The sequence below is a fragment of the Juglans regia genome, chromosome 11 (assembly GCF_001411555.2).
Source record: "Juglans regia cultivar Chandler chromosome 11, Walnut 2.0, whole genome shotgun sequence".
NCBI lineage: Eukaryota > Viridiplantae > Streptophyta > Magnoliopsida > Fagales > Juglandaceae > Juglans > Juglans regia.
This window is the reverse complement of record NC_049911.1, coordinates 2,570,518-2,588,573: the sequence shown is the minus strand read 5'-3', so window position 1 is coordinate 2,588,573 and position 18,056 is coordinate 2,570,518. Positions and strand designations below refer to the sequence as shown.

The 18,056-nt window shown below is 34.4% G+C and overlaps 1 protein-coding gene across 1 annotated transcript; it reads left to right on the top strand.

Annotated features, from left to right (window-relative positions):
• The first annotated feature begins 9,739 nt into the window (after positions 1-9,739).
• Positions 9,740-17,980, top strand: LOC109012702 (E3 ubiquitin-protein ligase RFI2). The gene is made up of 6 exons (XM_018994480.2): positions 9,740-10,126; positions 12,829-12,998; positions 14,664-14,722; positions 16,308-16,333; positions 16,426-16,810; positions 17,035-17,980. Exons 1-6 carry the CDS (start codon positions 9,964-9,966, stop codon positions 17,504-17,506), a joined length of 1,275 nt encoding a protein of 424 aa, XP_018850025.1. The 5' UTR covers positions 9,740-9,963; the 3' UTR covers positions 17,507-17,980.
• Positions 17,981-18,056: the final 76 nt, after the last annotated feature.

The window sequence follows — 18,056 nt, the reverse complement described above, 5'->3', positions numbered from 1 at the left end:
TGGTTTTACATCAAGTTGATGATTGATCCCTTTTTTTCTTTCTTTTACACCGATATGACTTCAAAAACAATTAATTTTGTATTTGGTTTTAAGAAAATTATTGTTTATTGAATAATATTAAATATACTTATAAGGTGTGCAAACTCTGCATAATATTTCCTCTGAAAAAAAAAATAAAATTTATTATCAAAATGTAATTTTTTATATGTGCCTCAGATTTACCTACTTTTTTTAAAAAATGAATGCGGCCCATGAGAACTTCCATACTCTAAAATTATAAATATTATTTATCTTATTTTTTTTTTTTAGTGTGAAATTCTCATAAATAGTTAGTTAGAATCATTTGACCGAATTTTGGGATTATATTCATAGGAAAATGGACACAAAATCTGAACCTTACAATAATTAAATAATTAGCATTTAGTTTTAATCTGAATTCATATGGAAAATAAAAAATATATATATATTTGTAACATTTCGTGGGTAGGTTTAAATGGTGAGATGAGAATTTTTTATTTTAGATTAAAACTTAAAATATTATTTTTTAATATTATTATTGTTTTAGAATTTGAAAAGATTGAATTGGGAGTTAAAAAATTAAATTGTTTACTATATTTTGTGTGAAAATTTGAAAAAATTGTAATGATAAAATGAGATGAAAATTTTGTGTCTTATCTCACTCGTCAAGCATACATGTGTTACTACTCTTAAAATTTTCTCCTTAAGCATGAGGTACAAAAGACCCCATTGTTAGGGATAAAATGTGTTAGGCCCAACCCACTAGGTGACCCTCTTCAAAAGGACGAGAGAAAAGAAATGAAAGATAAGAGCCAAAGCACACGAAGCTAGGCCAGACACGTAAATGTGAAAGTGACATAAAGTTAGTAGGAGATCAACCACTTCTAAGGTCTCAATAAAATTGGACCTCCCTAAGACATCAAGGAACTTCTCTCGGAATGTTTCTTTTATCTTAATCCAAGGGACTCTAGAGGCATTATTTTCTCTAGGCAAGAGGGTTATTGACCTCCATTGTACAGTGAGATACGAGAGACCGTAAAAGATTGTACAAATAATTCATTATAGTGGATTTGTCCTTCAAGCACCCCGTAGACATAGAGTTAATGCTGAATTACGTAAATTTGTGTATTTTCTCTCATTTATTATATTATTTATTATTATAGATGAATGTAAGAACTCCGCATCGATGCGCCACCCACAATTGTAGGCCAAGAATGGCTCATTCCTTTTCGACTGGGGCAAAATTTGGCATCAACACTTGTAAAAACACACAAAAATGACTCAAATACTCAATAAACCACACATCATTTAGTAAATATAATATAAACATAAAGGTTCCTAGAAATCATGCGTACTCATAGCTACATAAGTAAATAACATGAACATAAACTAATCTATGCATGAAATACCTTCTTGTCTTTCACTTGTTATAGGTTGGTACCCATTGTCGACTCGCGTGAGTTAGGATTAGTGAATTTTAAAATATTATGATTCTGCCAGTGGCCACAAGTTTGAGAATCCATACATAAGAAATATACACTGTGTGCATTATCGACGTATACATCCTAGCAATGCAATATGCCCCTTAAACTTATGGCACCGTCTTCATATCATAATATAAATCATTACATATCTTAGCATTTATACTTCATCATAATTATACTTTCTTGTCATATCTTACCTTAGCATATCATAGATCTCAAAAGAAATCGTGCCTTATCATACCATAAATGTAAAAGGAAATCGTAATCTTTCATAAAGTATCGTGATATATGTTTCCTCACATAAAATAGTGACATTTCATAAATATTTTAATACATGGCTCTTCACATAAAATTATAAATTTCTATAAATATTTTGACGCTAACTCTTTACATAAAATCATGGATTTTCTTAAATATTTTTATGCATATCTCTTCACATAAAATCGTTGTTTTATAAAATAACTTAATGCATGTGTCATGCAACTAACATGAAAAGTATGCACAAAATTATTGCATTTATAATCTATCATGACAGTCAAAAATCATTTCTTTCATGACTTGGGTACATAAAAATGGGCTTCAATATTAGATATACATGTATAATATTTTTATAAAATACATGTTGTTTACAATACATACATGTAAGGATATGATCATGTTATTTATCTCATAGCATTAATCGAATATTTGCGGAAATAGACACGTAACTTACATCAATTTTAATTAAGCACATATTTTATAATTAAAATCTTAAATTCTAAAATAACTTAAATTTCCATAAACCTTAAGTCCTCATAACCCTAAAATCATACTGACTCCATAATATTGATATGAGAATACCTGCAGACCGGTCTGTCTGCTATTCTCCAATAAACAGGCCACCAATAATTGGGCGCCACATATACAATTTTTTTTACTTACTCTACATTTGCCTACACCCAATGAGACCCATGATCTGCTATTCTCGTGCCTTATTCCCATGCCTCACTTCTTTGTCTTCCCCTCCATCCCATTCCCAAATGACTGAACTCAAATATCATACTGGAGGTAACTCTACCCCACGACAGAACTTGAATCTCATCCCGAAGGCAACACAACCCCCCGACGGAGCTCGACCCAGACGGTGGCATGGAGGGAGCTCCATTTCCAGAGAAAGCTGTGAGATCTCCACCCTTACACCGAACTGATTTTCAGTATTTCTCAAATTTACCCGTATTTTTTTTGGCTTCTTGATTTTTTCATACAACTTTCTTCTTTTCTTGGGCCTTTCAAATTTATTCATACAAGCCATAATTTTTTGTTTGCCCCTTTCACAGTTTAAATAGAAAACAAGAATAAATTCTCAATGGGCGATGTTGTGTGAGAGCTTCTTTAAGTGTGAATTTGGTGCTTGGTTGTAATTGTTAATGTAAATGGGTGAAGAAGAAAGAGGAGAAACTGATTGGAAGCCTCAGAAAACACGATGCACAAAAAGTGCTTGTTAAAATTTCTAAGAAGGAAAATTATGCCTAAAGTGGAGAAAATTTATGATCAAATTGTCGGTTTGATATTGATTAGCGTTGGCATGAGTTTATTAACAATCCAAGCATGAATGTTAACGTGTTAATGTAGCACTAATTGTAGATGTTAATGTAAGTGTTAATGTAACAATTCAAGTCCTACCAGTTTGTATACCGTTGTACATGTTAATGTAAGTTTTTATACCTTGTCGCGGTAGGGTAGCATTTTTTTAATACCATTGTACATGTTAAAATTAGCATTGTTTTTTTGTTTGCATTGCCAGTTTTTTTTTAAATGAAAATATTTTCATTGATATGAAGGATTACACCATACAAAGTTTTGACATCTGGATGGCCATCCTCTAACCAAAAATGCTCACTAACATCAGAAATAGCTAGTTTAGCTGCTGTGTGAGCAGCTCTGTTAGCAGGTCTATGAACAAAAAGCAATTGACAAGTTGGGTTGGAAACCATAATCTGCCATTGACTTTATCGAATGCTGCATCAAAATTTACTTTGACAAAATGGCAATTAGGGGGCTTCCATATCTTAGTTAGACCTCTGCTCATGCATCCTTTAGCTCGATTGTTGCTAAAAGATATTTTTATAATTAATTTTACGTGATCATACTTGTCATATGAGAGATGACATTTTTTTTTAGCACCAACATGCTAGTTTCTTTTTTTTGTCATATGGGAGATGCCAGTTTTTTTTTTTTTTGGCACCAACATGTTAGTTTTCATGCTAGTTTCTTTTATGCACCATCTGTTAGCACTGTTAAAATTGATGAATTTTCAATATGATGATAGTCAAGCAGAAGTTCGGGCTCTCATTTTGGTTCAAGTTCTTAGATTGCAAGAGGGGAAGACAAAGGTAGCTTTGAGAGACCACTTTGCTATTGTGGCTGCCAAGCGAAACTACGTATTTCTGGAAAATATAATAGCTTTGGTAGAATATTTTACAATTGCCCAAACTATAAGATGGGCAAACAATGTAGATTTTTTGAATGGATTGATCTTCAAAAAGAGCAAAACAACTGTTGTAAGACGGCCTTGGAGTTAGCTGAACGGAGGAACGACAATGTACTTAATGAGCGGCTACGCATCGAAGAATCCAAATTTAAAACAATGGAAAAGAAGTACAAAAGAGTCTTGAAAGTGCTAATCTTGTCCTGGTTATTTTTTATAATAGTTTGTGGTATTATTGTTATGTATCCAAAAAATTACAATGTATCTCAGTCAGTGCTATGACTCATATAACTTGTTGTACTTTAATGTAATGACTACTCATCACAATATATTCTAACAGTTGAATATTGCACATCACAATATTTTCTCGAACTGAAATATTCAATTCCAGAGAAATACAAGATGGTTCCAATAGAAATACAAGATGTCTACAAAAAAATACAATATAGTTCATTTTTCATGTTTGGTTACAATTAACAATATGGCTCCCAAAGCTTGCTTCAGCTACCTCAAAAAAGTAATTTAGCTTCTCCTCCTCTGACTCAAAACCCTTAGCTTCTCCTCGCTGTTCTCAAAAACCTACCTGGAAATATCACAAGGTCCTCAAATTTCTTATATTAAAAATACAATCAAGATATATCTAAAGAGAAGATGGAATATATCACATGCAAGATATATTCAAAGTTGCACTATGAATCTAAGTGTTCTAATATGTTGTCAGTTGTTGGCCCAAAATCCCTACAAAAATAACAACAAATTTTATTACTTTCTTTAATTTAAAACTAACAAAATACAAATAACTACAAAGCTACTATACCTCACTGAAGGAAAATTATTTTTAGCATATCCCTCATTCTTGTAAATGTTACAACGTTTTTTTTTTTTTGTTTGTGTTTCCTTTGGGTTCTTCACTCTTAAAAACTTTGGGCGTCATTTTGTGGGCACCAATGGAGGATCCTGTACCGTTTGTGAAAAGTTGGATATAATTTGACTTCTAAATATTTGATCTTCATTGTGGGCACTGTTTGTGAACATTCTACGTGATCTTCCATTGCAAGCAACTCTCTGTGAACCTTCTCCAAAGCAAGTATGAAGTGATTGTGTTTTTCAGTTGACTGTGATGCAAGTTCGACAATGTTATAAAGTTGTATCATTGACTTGCATTTTCTCATCGTAGGCTCATCTTGTCCTTACTGCACTTGGTCATCAGAACATGGTATCTCGAGAATGGGTTGGCTCTTAACATTAATAATCCATATGTCAAGAACATAATGTTGTGGCAATATATTTAACTTTGTTTTTTTGCAGAAAACACACAAAATGTGCCTACAAAGAATCCTCATAAACTCCTACATATGACATGTACATGTAACACGTCCTTCATCACCCTCTAGTGTCATGTGGTAAAGAGATGTTTCTTTACCATGGGTTGTCACTCCATATGTATTGGCCTCACCACTCATATACAATTTTTTTGCTTGGTATCGTAGACTATTGAACAACTCATCTTGGAAGATTATGAAAGACTTTCTTGTAAACAATTGCCGTCTCCTCTTCAATTTTAAAAGATGTCTTTATTATCACCCACGTAGATTTTGTCCGCACACCATTCTCTTTCTCTTTAAAGTAACGTGCATCTAAAACTTTCTCATACTGATGCACAAAGTCACTAACCATAGTGCTTGAACGAACATAACCTTTGAAAAATTTGTTCATATTTTCACTCCTCTGAGTTGTTGACATATCAATACAAAATGTCGAACGTAAGTAGGCCGGTACCCACTTATCCCGTTGGCTATAAATATTTTGCAACCAAATATTTTCTTGTAGGTCATACTTCACCACAATCAAAGCTCATTCTTACTCGAACTCATCAGTAATAATTGTTTCATGTATGCAATGACGAAAATCTTTTTGAAAGCCACATGATTATAAATCCATTAGTTATGGAAGATCAACAAAGCTAAAAATAAAGAAGAGCATTGTTATGCAGATAAAGAGGCAAAACATCTGCTTCAAGCTTGGTGTCTAATAATATTAAGACGCTTTTACTTTAACAGAATTATAACAAAAATTAAATACTAATTTATACTAGGCTTAGGATTTTAGTAACTTAGTTTATTACAGTTTACAACGTTTTCAATAAATTCTGAAAACAAAGCTAGCTAAGCTAACTAGATACAAACCAGAGAACAAAATGTAAACCGTCCCTGCCCTACACCCATGATGTGTGTAGTTCATTTTTTTTCTTCAAACAAATCAACAATCTCTTGGCCAGTAGTAAAGATTTATAATGTAAAATCTTTAAACTGAAAGCTAAACTAGATCCCGAAAATATAATGTGAAGTGAACTCTTTCAAACATTTTGTCAAAAACCAGTAGTGTAAAGATTTATCATATAAAAGAGGAGAAATATCTGAGTAACACCAAGGTCACTGGAGTCAGCCATGAACAACTGTTAGTTGGTGGGCAATGGACGGACCAATGGTAGCGTAGTGGGCGATGAAATTAAAAATGGTGGACTGGTTTTTTATGAAGTCGGTGTTTGCGAAATTGGCCAAGGAGGACAATGGCGGCCTTCAGGTGGTGGATGCTTGCGGCGGATGTTGGCGGCGGGGGCAACTATTGGTGGTGCTTTGCTTGGCGACGGACGACGCATGTGGGCATGAGAATTGTTTCATGAAGTCGTGCGCTTGTAATTGAATGAAAGCTTGCAGATGGGGGATCACGGTGGCAGGCCTAGACAATGGAGGTTCACCACAGTGGTTCCAGCATGCTATAGAGGCGTTCTCAATGCTCTATTTTGTTGTATAAAAACAGGGGTTACGTCGGTGGTTTCCTACCTTGTTTATGGCTGGGTTTGAGCTGGGTCTCTTGGGTTCAACGGTGGAAGTTTGGGAGGAGTTCCACCATACGAACTGGGTTAAGTTTACTAGATAGGGACATGGGCATGTGGATGGTTGTATTACGGGTCTTACAGTGCAGAGCCTCCATGTGTTACGGTGCTTCAAGGTTGCACTCGATCTTAGACTCTTAGGGCAAGAAGGTTTTGATAGTGTGGACGGTACGGCTACAGCGTTGTGACATTAGTTCGAGGGCTTGGAGAAATTGTCGTGCAGCCTACACACACATATTACGTATATATACAGAGTTTCTGGGTTGAGCAACCCACACCACACCCATGTTAAAGAAAAAAATATAAAAAATAAAAGTAAGGGTGTAATATAGGGCTGGTGAGTATAATTTTTCATATATATTTATATATATGTATATATATGTGGTACCCTAGGGTAGAGGAAGGAGACGTCATGTGTATGGAGCTATGTGGGCATATATATTAGGTTTTCTTTGCAACTAGTTTCGGCTTTTCATTGGAGTCTTGGCCCATCACACACGTACAAGGGCTCTGACCATTGGTGTAGAATCGAGCAAGATTTTTTTTCGGTCCAGGCCAAAATCCGGAATTCGAATGTATCGTTATTCATTCGGGTGTAATCTGTCTGGGTTTTTTATTATTTTTTTTGAAGTATTTTTTTAACATCTTTAATTATTAAAAAAATAAAAAAATATACAGTTTCACTAATAATCACTTATTTAACCATTAAGTAAAAAAATATAAAAATAAAAAGAATAATAAATGAGTGGTAGGAGCTATTAAGCTTATCATTATCCTTTCAAATCCAATAAACCTCAATTGAACTTTTATAAATATTAGCCTATTAATATCATTTATCTACTAAATCTTAATGGATCTTAAAATATACTTTTGGCCCATGAACTTAATTAAAATCTTCATACAACCTCATTAGGCTTATTCAAAATAGTCCATAATTTAGAACCAATAAAATTATCTTTCTTTATTAAAAAATAAAATTATCTTTATTAAATCCCGAATAATATTAGATCGGACCCAAATAATACTAGATCGGAATGTTACAGTTTTATAAGCTACACACCAGTCTATTCCTATCCAAAATCCACTCAAAATTCTAATAAAAAGTTCTGAAAAATCTCAATTCCAGCCTTTCAAGTTCAGGACACGTGTGCAAAAAGCAATCAAAATAGCAAGTGTGGTTGATTTAAGATTGACTTGGTTACACAAAATTAAATTATTTTATCTTGTATAATTATTACAATTTTCTTAAACTCCCGTATAAAATATAATAAATAATTCAACTTATTTAAATTTCGAAATAAAAATAATATTATAATAATATTTTATTTAACTTTCAACAAAACATCTCATCTAAACTGCGTAACTAAACAAGACATGATATTAAGATATAGTAAACATCTTTAAAAAAAAAATCAACCCAATAAAATCTAAAATTCACACAATAAAAAAATTTTAGAAAACATTTTTTAAAAAGTAAGAGAAAAAAATCTATTTGCAAAACTTTTTTTTATACCCAATACAACATTAAAGTGTATCCAAAAGTATAGGTGTTTTAATTTTATTTTTTTAAAATAATTGTAACGATTTTCACACCAAATAGTGGGTTTATGCACTAAATTTACTTTATAAATTGTAAAATTCAAGAACAAATTCAAAAGTCTCCACTTCCAAACTACAACTCGGGCGATGATTAGAAAGACAAGGAACCACCATCGATCCCACTTCAATTTTATTATTCTTCTATTGAATCTTGAAGTGTTTTGTTTTCTTTTTAATTTGAACCGTCTTTAACTATTTTTTGAGATTTATTTATTTTTAGATATTGGTTTTTTTTCGTGTTCTAACTTCTTTCCATTTTTATTTTTTGGATTTTCTGAATCGATTTTTGCCTTTCTAAACTACTTTCCATATATTTCTTTTTTTTTTATTATTATTATTTTGGTGCGTTTTGATTTTTTGCCATTTTTCATATCTTGAAAGATAAAGACTAATTTGTCTAAGCAAGAGTAAAGATTTTATAGAATTGCTACGTGAAATCTAAGCTTTAAAGTGAGAAAGATTTTAGTGTAATACTACATACAGTCGTAGAGTGCGTAAATTTCATGCAATCGTTTTGAAAAAGAATTGAGTCTACTGTTAAAAAATTAAATTTTTTTTTTTCATATGGATCTCGTATTTTTTTTTTTTTTAAGAAATTACATAATTATTACATACTTCACGATTACAAATATAATTATTTATGATATAAAAATAAGATTATAGTCTAACGGTCAAATATATACAAACCGAGCAAGAACTGTTTATAAAACAAATTCTCCCCATTTTACGGTGTTGGGGGAGATACGATGATGCCAAAGCTTTAAATTTTACCGAAGTTGGTTTATAATCTAATAATTAATTACTGTTATAAAAGTTTATGACCATCTAGACCCTTAATTCTGGATTCAAATTAATCCTAACAATATTGCAAAGACTTATTGTTTGTTTTTTAAAAACATCTCATCTCATTTCATCATTACAACTTTCTCAAATCTCCACACAAAATAAAATAAACAATTCAACTTTTTCAAATCCCAAAACAATAATAATATTAAAAAATATATTTTAACAATATTTTATTCAACTTTTTAACTTTAATCTCAACTCATCTCATCTCATCCCATCTCTGAAAACAAACGGCCCTAAATTAAGAATTTCAGGTCAACTTCAATCCAACCGTATCAATTGAGTCACTTTGTCAAATTTTATTGCATTTTTAGTCACGGAAACGTCAATCCTCAAATACAATCCAACGCTCCCAAATCAATCTGAGCCGTGCATTTTCTTCTATAAGCCAGCGGTTATTTCAATCTTTCTAGCAACCAAACCGACCCCCAGATCTGACGGTGTACATTCAGAGAGAGAAATGGAAAAATAAAGAGCAATTAAGAAAGAAATTTTCATTCATTCAATCTACAGATTTTCTATCGAGATTTTCTCGTCTTCGCATCCCATATTTTCGTCTCTCCCCGCGATAAAGCATTCATCCAAGCCCAAGATTCGAGCGTGATCAGAACGGTACTGTTTTGGTGGTAAGGGTTTTGGTTAGGGTTGTATACATGGGGCTCGGGAACGACGACGTTGCTGTGGTCGATGATGGCTCCGATGACGGTGGAGGAAAATGTTTCGGGTCGGTGTCTTGCTCGATTTGCCTCGAGATTGTGGCCGATAACAGGGACAGATCTTGGGCCAAGCTTCAATGCGGGCACCAATTCCACCTCGGTGAGTCAGATTTTGTATTTATCGAATACTTATGGTCGTAGGGTTGTGATTTTCGTATTCGTTTCGTAATTATATTTAGAGTTGTAATTGTTGAGATCTGGGTATATTTTGGACATTCAGGCTGAGGCTAGGTTGAATTTCGGGTTCGTGTTGATGGGCTTGTTTTGTTATTGAGAAAAAAAAACCTAAGAAAAATGGAAGAACGTTACGTTTAACTATGTTTCAACCGAGCTTAATAGTTATCTGTGGCTAATTGGAGCTTTTGATTTGTTGGGTTTGACATTATGAGAAACTGGAGGTTACATAATTTCAGATTAACTTACATATTGTATATTTTCTGAGCAATTGATTGTCAACAGAATGTGATCTATGCTAGTTGTCTGAATAACGGACTTGACATTTTGGAGTTCTACATTTTTTTAAGATTTTTTTGTTGGTGAATTGTGTTTTGATTAAAATGATTGTAGTTGGATTGGGCTTTTTGAGATCAGGAGAAGATGATAGATGAGAGGAAAAAAATTTGATCCTGAGGGCTTTTTCAAATTAACTGGGTATGGTTAGATTTACTTTAATTCGTCATGTTGACATTTTACAATTGACAAGTTGCAATGTGTTCGAGGGTATTGCCGAGGGCTTGGTGTGGGCAGTTAGAAGATTAATATTTTTTTATAGGCAAAATAAAACTTTAACGATAGAAAGATAGGCGTAGCCCAACTACATGAGTTATCAATAAAGTCACTAACTAAAATCCCAAAATATATAATTTCAAACTATCAATAACCTGCCCACTGTTGCCTTCATTTATTTTAATTATTAAAAAAAAAATAACCTGCCCACTGTTTGAGAGTTATTGAACATCTTGAAAATAGTGATTACTCGAATTGTTAGAACAAGTATATAGAGCTAACAGAACAGATATTAGAAGGAATTCAACAACTCTAAAACTTAGCTACCGTCTAGATCAGTGTTTGCTATCCTTTTGTTTTCGCCCACAAAGACTACTCCTAATTTATTTTTACAAGGGGTATACAATCTTCCAGTGTAAATCTGAAAAGTTGTAGTATATTAGGACATCAATACTTCATGGACAGATTCCCTATCATAGTCATTTAATTAGAAACTACATCTATTTACCATTATGTGTTCAATAATTGAAATATGTTACAGGCCCAGTGAGTCATATTGTGTTTGTGATGTTCACTTAGGCCCCGTTTGGATATAAGAAGCGTTTCATCTCATCTCATCATTACAACTTTTCCAAATTCCCATAAAAAATATAATAAACAATTCAACTTTTTCAAATTTCAAAACAATAATAATATTAAAAAATCATATTTTAACAATATTTTATTTAACTTTCATTTCAACTCATCGCATGTCAACTCACTATTCAAACGACACCTTATTGTGTTGTGCCCTTTTTATGAGTAGCTTGGCTTAAATATGGTTCTGCATAAATTACGTAGATGTGTCGTGTTTTTTTTTTTTTTATAAGTAAACAATTGTATTAATAAGAATAGGTATAGCTCAAGTACACAAAATGGTATACAAGAGGTAACACCTATCTAGGAAGAAGCAATGGAAACAAGAAAGTCATGAACACCAAGGCCATTAAAATCCAGCCCATAGAAATAAAGTTCTAATAAAAAAGAGATCTAAGTTCCTCTATTGTGTGCTCTTTGTCTTCGAATGTCCGGCCATTTCGGCCCTGCCACAAGTACCACAAGATACAGATAGGAACCATCTTCCACATGGCTTTGATTTGTGGAATACCTCATAGATTTTTCCAGCTGGCCAACAATGCCCCAAGCTAGCTCTAATATGCAAAACACTTAATCCCATAACGCTCTAGCAAACTCACAATCTTACCCAAAAAAGTAGTCCAAGCAAAAAATGCCGCTTTGGGTGGCGTCTTATTTCGCCAAATCCTTCTCCATCGAAACTGACTGTTTGCGATTGTGTGAGAGACTTATAGAAAGAAAGAACCGAGAATGTACCTTTACCTATGGGTACCCACCACAACGTGTCAGCTCCTTGAATGCTCAGTTTCATAGATGTCTCATTTTCTTTATCACTAGTCTTCTCTATCTAGCACTTGCTATGAGTTTTCAGTTGTCACCCAAATATTATCAATTAGTTTTTTATAAGACAGTTGGTTGATTTGCTTATAAAAAAAAAAGTTTTTTATAAGACAGTTTATAGCACAAAGGGCACAACTCAAGTACACAAGATGTATACAAGAGAAAACACTAAACAATAGGGAAAATTAATTGATAAGCACTTTTGTTAAGGAAATCAGTATTTTTATCTTCTTCTACTCATACTCATAAAAAAAATCTTTTTCTACTCAGAAAAAATTTTCTTCTTCTTTTTCATCAATACCTTGTTGCTTTGGGCAGCAGCTATAGATTTTAACAGGCTGATTTTTCACGATTTCCTTGTATACTTTCCTTCTAATTGGGTATTTATCTATGTCCTGTCACCTGTGTAATTGGGCTATGCATTTTTCATTTTTTTTAGTAAAATTTCCTATTACTTGATTTTTTTTTTAAAAAAAAAGGATTTTATGTGTTACATATTGGTGCCTTTAACAAATGTTGTGCTTGTTGACCAACGTCATTTTAGTTTAGTGAATATTGTGTAAGTTAGCGTTGCTTGTATGTTGTCTTTTTCTTATGCTTGCAATTATAATTGTTTTTCAGATTGCATTGGTTCAGCATTCAATATAAAGGGTGCAATGCAGTGCCCTAATTGTAGGAAGATTGAGAAAGGCCAATGGCTTTATGGTAATAGCTGCCGATCTTTTACAGAGTTTAGTATTGATGATTGGACCCATGATGAAGATCTTTATGATCTAAGCTACTCGGAAATGGTAAAGGGAGAGAATTTTATTGAATTGTTACGTTTATGCAGCATATCATTGTGATTCTTTTTTGTACTGCATTCTCGCTGTTTCTTATCTACCTTAACATTTCTGTGTTGAAGGTCACTTATTAAGTCACAATATACCCATTGTTTAACTCATTTACTTTTCAATTCCCTCCATATTTCACCATAGAAATGTATTGTAGTTCTTTGTTCATTCATATTGAGGCTGCAAATTACAAGATGAACATGGTACTTGCTTCATCATTTACATACTCATACATTAAGCTAGAGAGCAATGAGCTAGCTTAAAGCATTCCACCATTAAGATTTTTACAAGTGATCAATAATTCTATTAAAAAAAGCAAGGTAAGAGCCCAAGCACGCAGGTTGTCTATGAGAGAAAACCCTAGCTAGAGTGTGAAGCTGATACAAGGAAATCGTGGATGCCAAGTCCATTAAAATCTATCACTTGAGCCCATAGGAACAGTGTAAAAGAACTTTCTTTTTTCATCTGTGGTCCACTCATGATCTACAAACTCTCTGTTATTCTGTTACCTTCAAATGTACCATAGTAAACATTTAGGAGCCATCTTCCATATCGCTACAATTTGCGAGCAGCCATATAAGCATCTTCAAGATGCTAGGAAGTATACTAAGAACTTTGTTTTTTCATCTGTGGTCCACTCATGATCTACAAAACTATAGTAAACATATAGGAGCCATCTTCCATATCGCTACGATTTGTGAGCAGCCGTATAAGCATCTCCAAGATGCAAGGAAGTATACTAATCTTCTTGTCATGACCCAAGCTAGCCCCACACCAAAGAAATTATTCCAGATAGCTAGGCTACCTCACAGTGAAATAGCAGATGGTCTATATCTTCCCTGTCCTTCTACACATACAGCACCCATTGACTACCATGATCTGACATTTCCTTAGGTTGTCACCACCATTAAGATTATTGAAAAATCACAAAAGAAACTCACATGACTGAGGCAATCTTTGTCAGCTTTCCTAGTTGCTCAAAAGAGTCTTCAAGCCAAGTATTTGGCTTCCTTCAAGCCAAGTATTTGGCTTCAACGTTTTCCAAATACTTGACTTACCTGACGCGATATAAGCCATCTTCTCTGGAGTTGCTTGGAGAACTTTGCCATCACCAGGTTCAAACTGTTGTTATTCCTCTGATATCCTTTAGGTGGTAGATGACATTTTCAAGAGACTAAGTCTTAGAAAAATTGCAAAAATTAACATCAACTGTAGGACCTTAGAGAATGATGTTTAGCTATTATATTTTCAAGTGCACTTAGCTGTTGATGTTACTTCTAGATAACTTTGGGTTCAGGATTTCTTGTCTTTAATTTATCGTTCTTAGAATGTAATTAGGAGTTCTTATGTATACTTCCTGTGTACAAAGGCTATGCCTATTTCATTCATCTATATAATATCTATCTTTTACTGATAAAAAAAAAACTTCTAGATAACTTTGGAGGGATGTATATGTACGATTCTCTCTTGTGTACATTCATTGACTCCATTTCATTTTTATAGGCAATGTATGACGCAGAAAGTGTGGTGCGTGCGTGCAATAGATAAAGAAATATATGTAGGCTAAAATATTTTTTACCATGTTATGGTCAATTTTATTCATTTTCCAAATGCTTTTTGCAGTCATTTGGAGTTCACTGGTGTCCATTTGGTAGCTTAACGCAGCCTCCTTCATCATTTGAGTAAGAATGATCTCACAAGTTAGAGCTTTAATCTAAGTTCTTTGTGCTTCAATATCTATGCTGAAATTCTTTGTTTTGAAGTCCCCAAACTTCAATGTTTCCCCACGTGCTTCTCATTTTCTGATAATTTTCGGTAGTTTTAGTAAGGTAAGTTTTTATGTCACTTTTTTCACTCTTGAGAAAGAGAAAGGTGCAAAGCAGAGGAGATAATAATCTCACAGGTGGGTGGATGAAGGTCTAGGAAGAGGTGCAATCACTGTCAGTGCCAGATGATGGTAAAAAGAGCATGTTAATGCTTTTAAAAAAAAATAAGGAGCCTGCCTATAAACAAATATTCCATGCACTGTCCCTTTTGCCATTTCAATGTGAATGTAAAGGGGACCGTGTTTATTGGCAAACACTTCTCAGCTTGACAAGAACTACCATCTTGCCAATAAATGCTGTTCAGGTAATATCCTGGAGAGATCCCACATTTCTTGAGAGAGAGAGAGAGGGAATTTCTTGTGCTTTGTAATGAATCCAAGGGGTTCAAATTGCAATATTGACTAGTCCTTTTGGTGTATAGATCTAGATGTGCCAAAGATACGCCGTATTAGTTCCCCCCAATAGGAATATATGAAAGCAAGGGCAGTTTCAAGTTAGATTGTTCTATCCAGTATTGTCTTCTTATCTTTTCAAAGTGCTTTTCAGAGTAGAACTCTTTCCTTTTGCCATTTTAATGAGAGTGGCTTTCTTTGTTTGGATGACAGCTCTTGGGAAGATTCTTATGATAATCTTAGAAAGAGGCTTGTTGTAGTTGTAGGGTGATGGTATATGTGTGAGAGGAGTGGCGAAACAATTGATCATCTTATTTTTTCGTTGTGAGATAGCTGGTGCTCTATGGAACACAATTTTTGGCTTGTTTGGACTCAGTTGGGTGTAGTGGTGCATCTTTTGTCATGTTGGAAATGGAAGTTTTCTAGTCCTGACAAGGTTTACTTTGTGGAAGCTGATTCCATCTTGCATAATGCGGTGCTTACGAAGAGTAAAGAATGAATGGAACGTTGAGAATTGTGAGAGATGGTGCAGAAGTTAAAGATCTTTTCTTTATAACCCTGTACCAATGGATGACTAGTCAATTTTGTTTTTCGATTTTTATTTTTCCAGATTTCTATTATTGTTCTTTCGTTCTCTTAAGTTGTTTATCTTGTATATCCCAGTGTACACGTATAATCCTTTCATATTCATTAATCAAATCTTTGATATACAAAAAAAAACTCGTGAATTCTACTTTTATTAGGATTCAAAAAATTGGAAATTATTTTATCCCCTAGTGTTGTGTTCATTTTAATCAAATAAAGATCAAGGCTTTTGTTGTGGTTGCAAATTTTTGTAATGTCAATTTTTTTGTTGAAGAATTGTTATTTTTCTGAAGAGTCGAGAAAACCCAAAAGCTGCATTTTCCAAGCAGATGATATCTTATGTTGAGTTATTCTCTTTTTCTTTCCTTTCCTTCTCTTCTTCCTTTTTGGGTTTTTTTTTTTTGTGTTCTAGTGGAATATTTTCTTCTGCAAAGTGTTAATCTGTTTTTACCAATTTGTCTCAGGGAAGGGGATTTTCCGTCAAGTGCATGTAAGATTTTTTTTTTTTTTTTTGGCTACTGTTCTGTTGAAAGTTTTTGTTTAGGAGTGCCTTTTTGACTGAATGATGATATCATAATGTAGATCATGATCAACTGGGACAACATGCAATCTTTGCTGAACATACAGCTGTATCATCTGCTACTCATCCATGCCCATATGTTGCTTACTTTGGGCCAATCCATCCATCATCCTCAAATTCCAATGGAACTGTTTCAGAGGCTTCTAATTTGAACAATCACTGGGGCCCATCAGTACCTAGTGAGATGCCAGCTTCGTATGCTTTTCCTGGCATGGATCTTCATTATCACGGTTGGGAGCACCATTCCTCTCCCTTCCCTACTACCGGCAGTCGTATTGCTGCAGCTGATCAGCCTTCCATCCTGCCTGCTACTCAAAGGTCGGCAAGGACCAGCTCAGATATTCCAAGATCAGGATCTTTTATGCATCCATTTGTCATTGGTCACAGGTATGCCGTCATAATATGGAGGTTCTGTTGGTAGCATCATTTTTCTCTAATTACTTTTTCTTGCATGTAGCCTGGAGTCTCTTTTGGTAAGCTTTATAGCCTTCAGCCTAATAACATATTTGGTTGAAAACGCAGTTTAGTTAAGGAATGAGTACTGCAAAATTTTCCTTTATATTGGTACAAGTACTAATATCATTGACAGTGGAGGCTCATAATTTCTGCAGTTCCGGTGGTAGACAAGGGAGCGTAGTGGCGTCTTCAATGATTCCCCCTTACCCAGGTAGTAATGCCCGAGCCCGTGATAGAGTTCAAGCTCTCCAAGCATATTATCAGCAACAACCTAACAATCCAACCACCATGCGTACACCTATCATTCCTGGCACCAGGAGATCCAGCAGCCATAGAGGCATGGCTCAGGTAGGGCCAGTGGCTTCGTCATCTGATCAAACTGGGCCCTTTTATATCATCGCACCAGGTTTGTCGGGTCGGAACTTTCAAGAAGCAGAAAGCCCCCTGTCAAATAGGTTTCATCCATGGGAAAGAGATCATTTGCCTTCATTCTCCTCGAGCCAGGTCGACAGAGACTCAGGTTGGGGGACATATCACCAGGCTGCTGGTGGGTCAGATACAGGCATCAGGTCCAGCAATTTCCGCCAAAGGCATGGATCCGGGAGAACATCTGCTCAAAATCGGTGATAAACTTTACTGCTTATCCTTTTTCGGCTGAAGCAAACTACCACTACTATGGTGAAACTAAAAAAAAATATGTATGCTTGAAGTCTGAATGGTCTTGGCAGATGCGAAATACGTGGCCCCAAAAACTCTTTTTTGGCCGGTCACATGGTGGCGTGATGAAATCCTCTTAAGTTTCTTTGCCTTTGCGGATATGAAATAAGATAACATGTTGGGTGGGTGGCAAAATTAGGGTTTGGGCATTTTATCTTGCCATTTTCACATCAGTTTGAACGATCCACTATCTGATTATTTGGGAAGCCCCGATTACGAACCAAATGTGCTTCGTTTTACTGATTAGTGGGTCGCCTATTTATGTCCAAAAACATTGCCTTGTCGCCGTTGCGATCACTTGTGGACTTTATGAGTCATGAACAAACTTGTATAAAAGATTGGTTTGTGTTCGACAATATATGGGATATGCGTTATTTTCCCCAACTTCCTATTGGTTTTGGTCTTAAAGAGGGTTTCAAGTTTTTGAGATCCGATGAACGTTAAAAGCTGTGACTGGAGA

What these genes read in the sequence shown, in the direction of transcription:
- LOC109012702 (XM_018994480.2), top strand. Translation starts at nt 9,964, where the DNA reads ATGGGGCTCGGGAACGACGACGTTGCTGTGGTCGATGATGGCTCCGAT. An exon ending in GGATTTTCCGTCAAGTGCAT is followed by an intron (nt 16,334 to 16,425) that starts GTAAGATTTTTT and finishes ATCATAATGTAG; the next exon opens with ATCATGATCAACTGGGACAA. An exon ending in CCATTTGTCATTGGTCACAG is followed by an intron (nt 16,811 to 17,034) that starts GTATGCCGTCAT and finishes TAATTTCTGCAG; the next exon opens with TTCCGGTGGTAGACAAGGGA.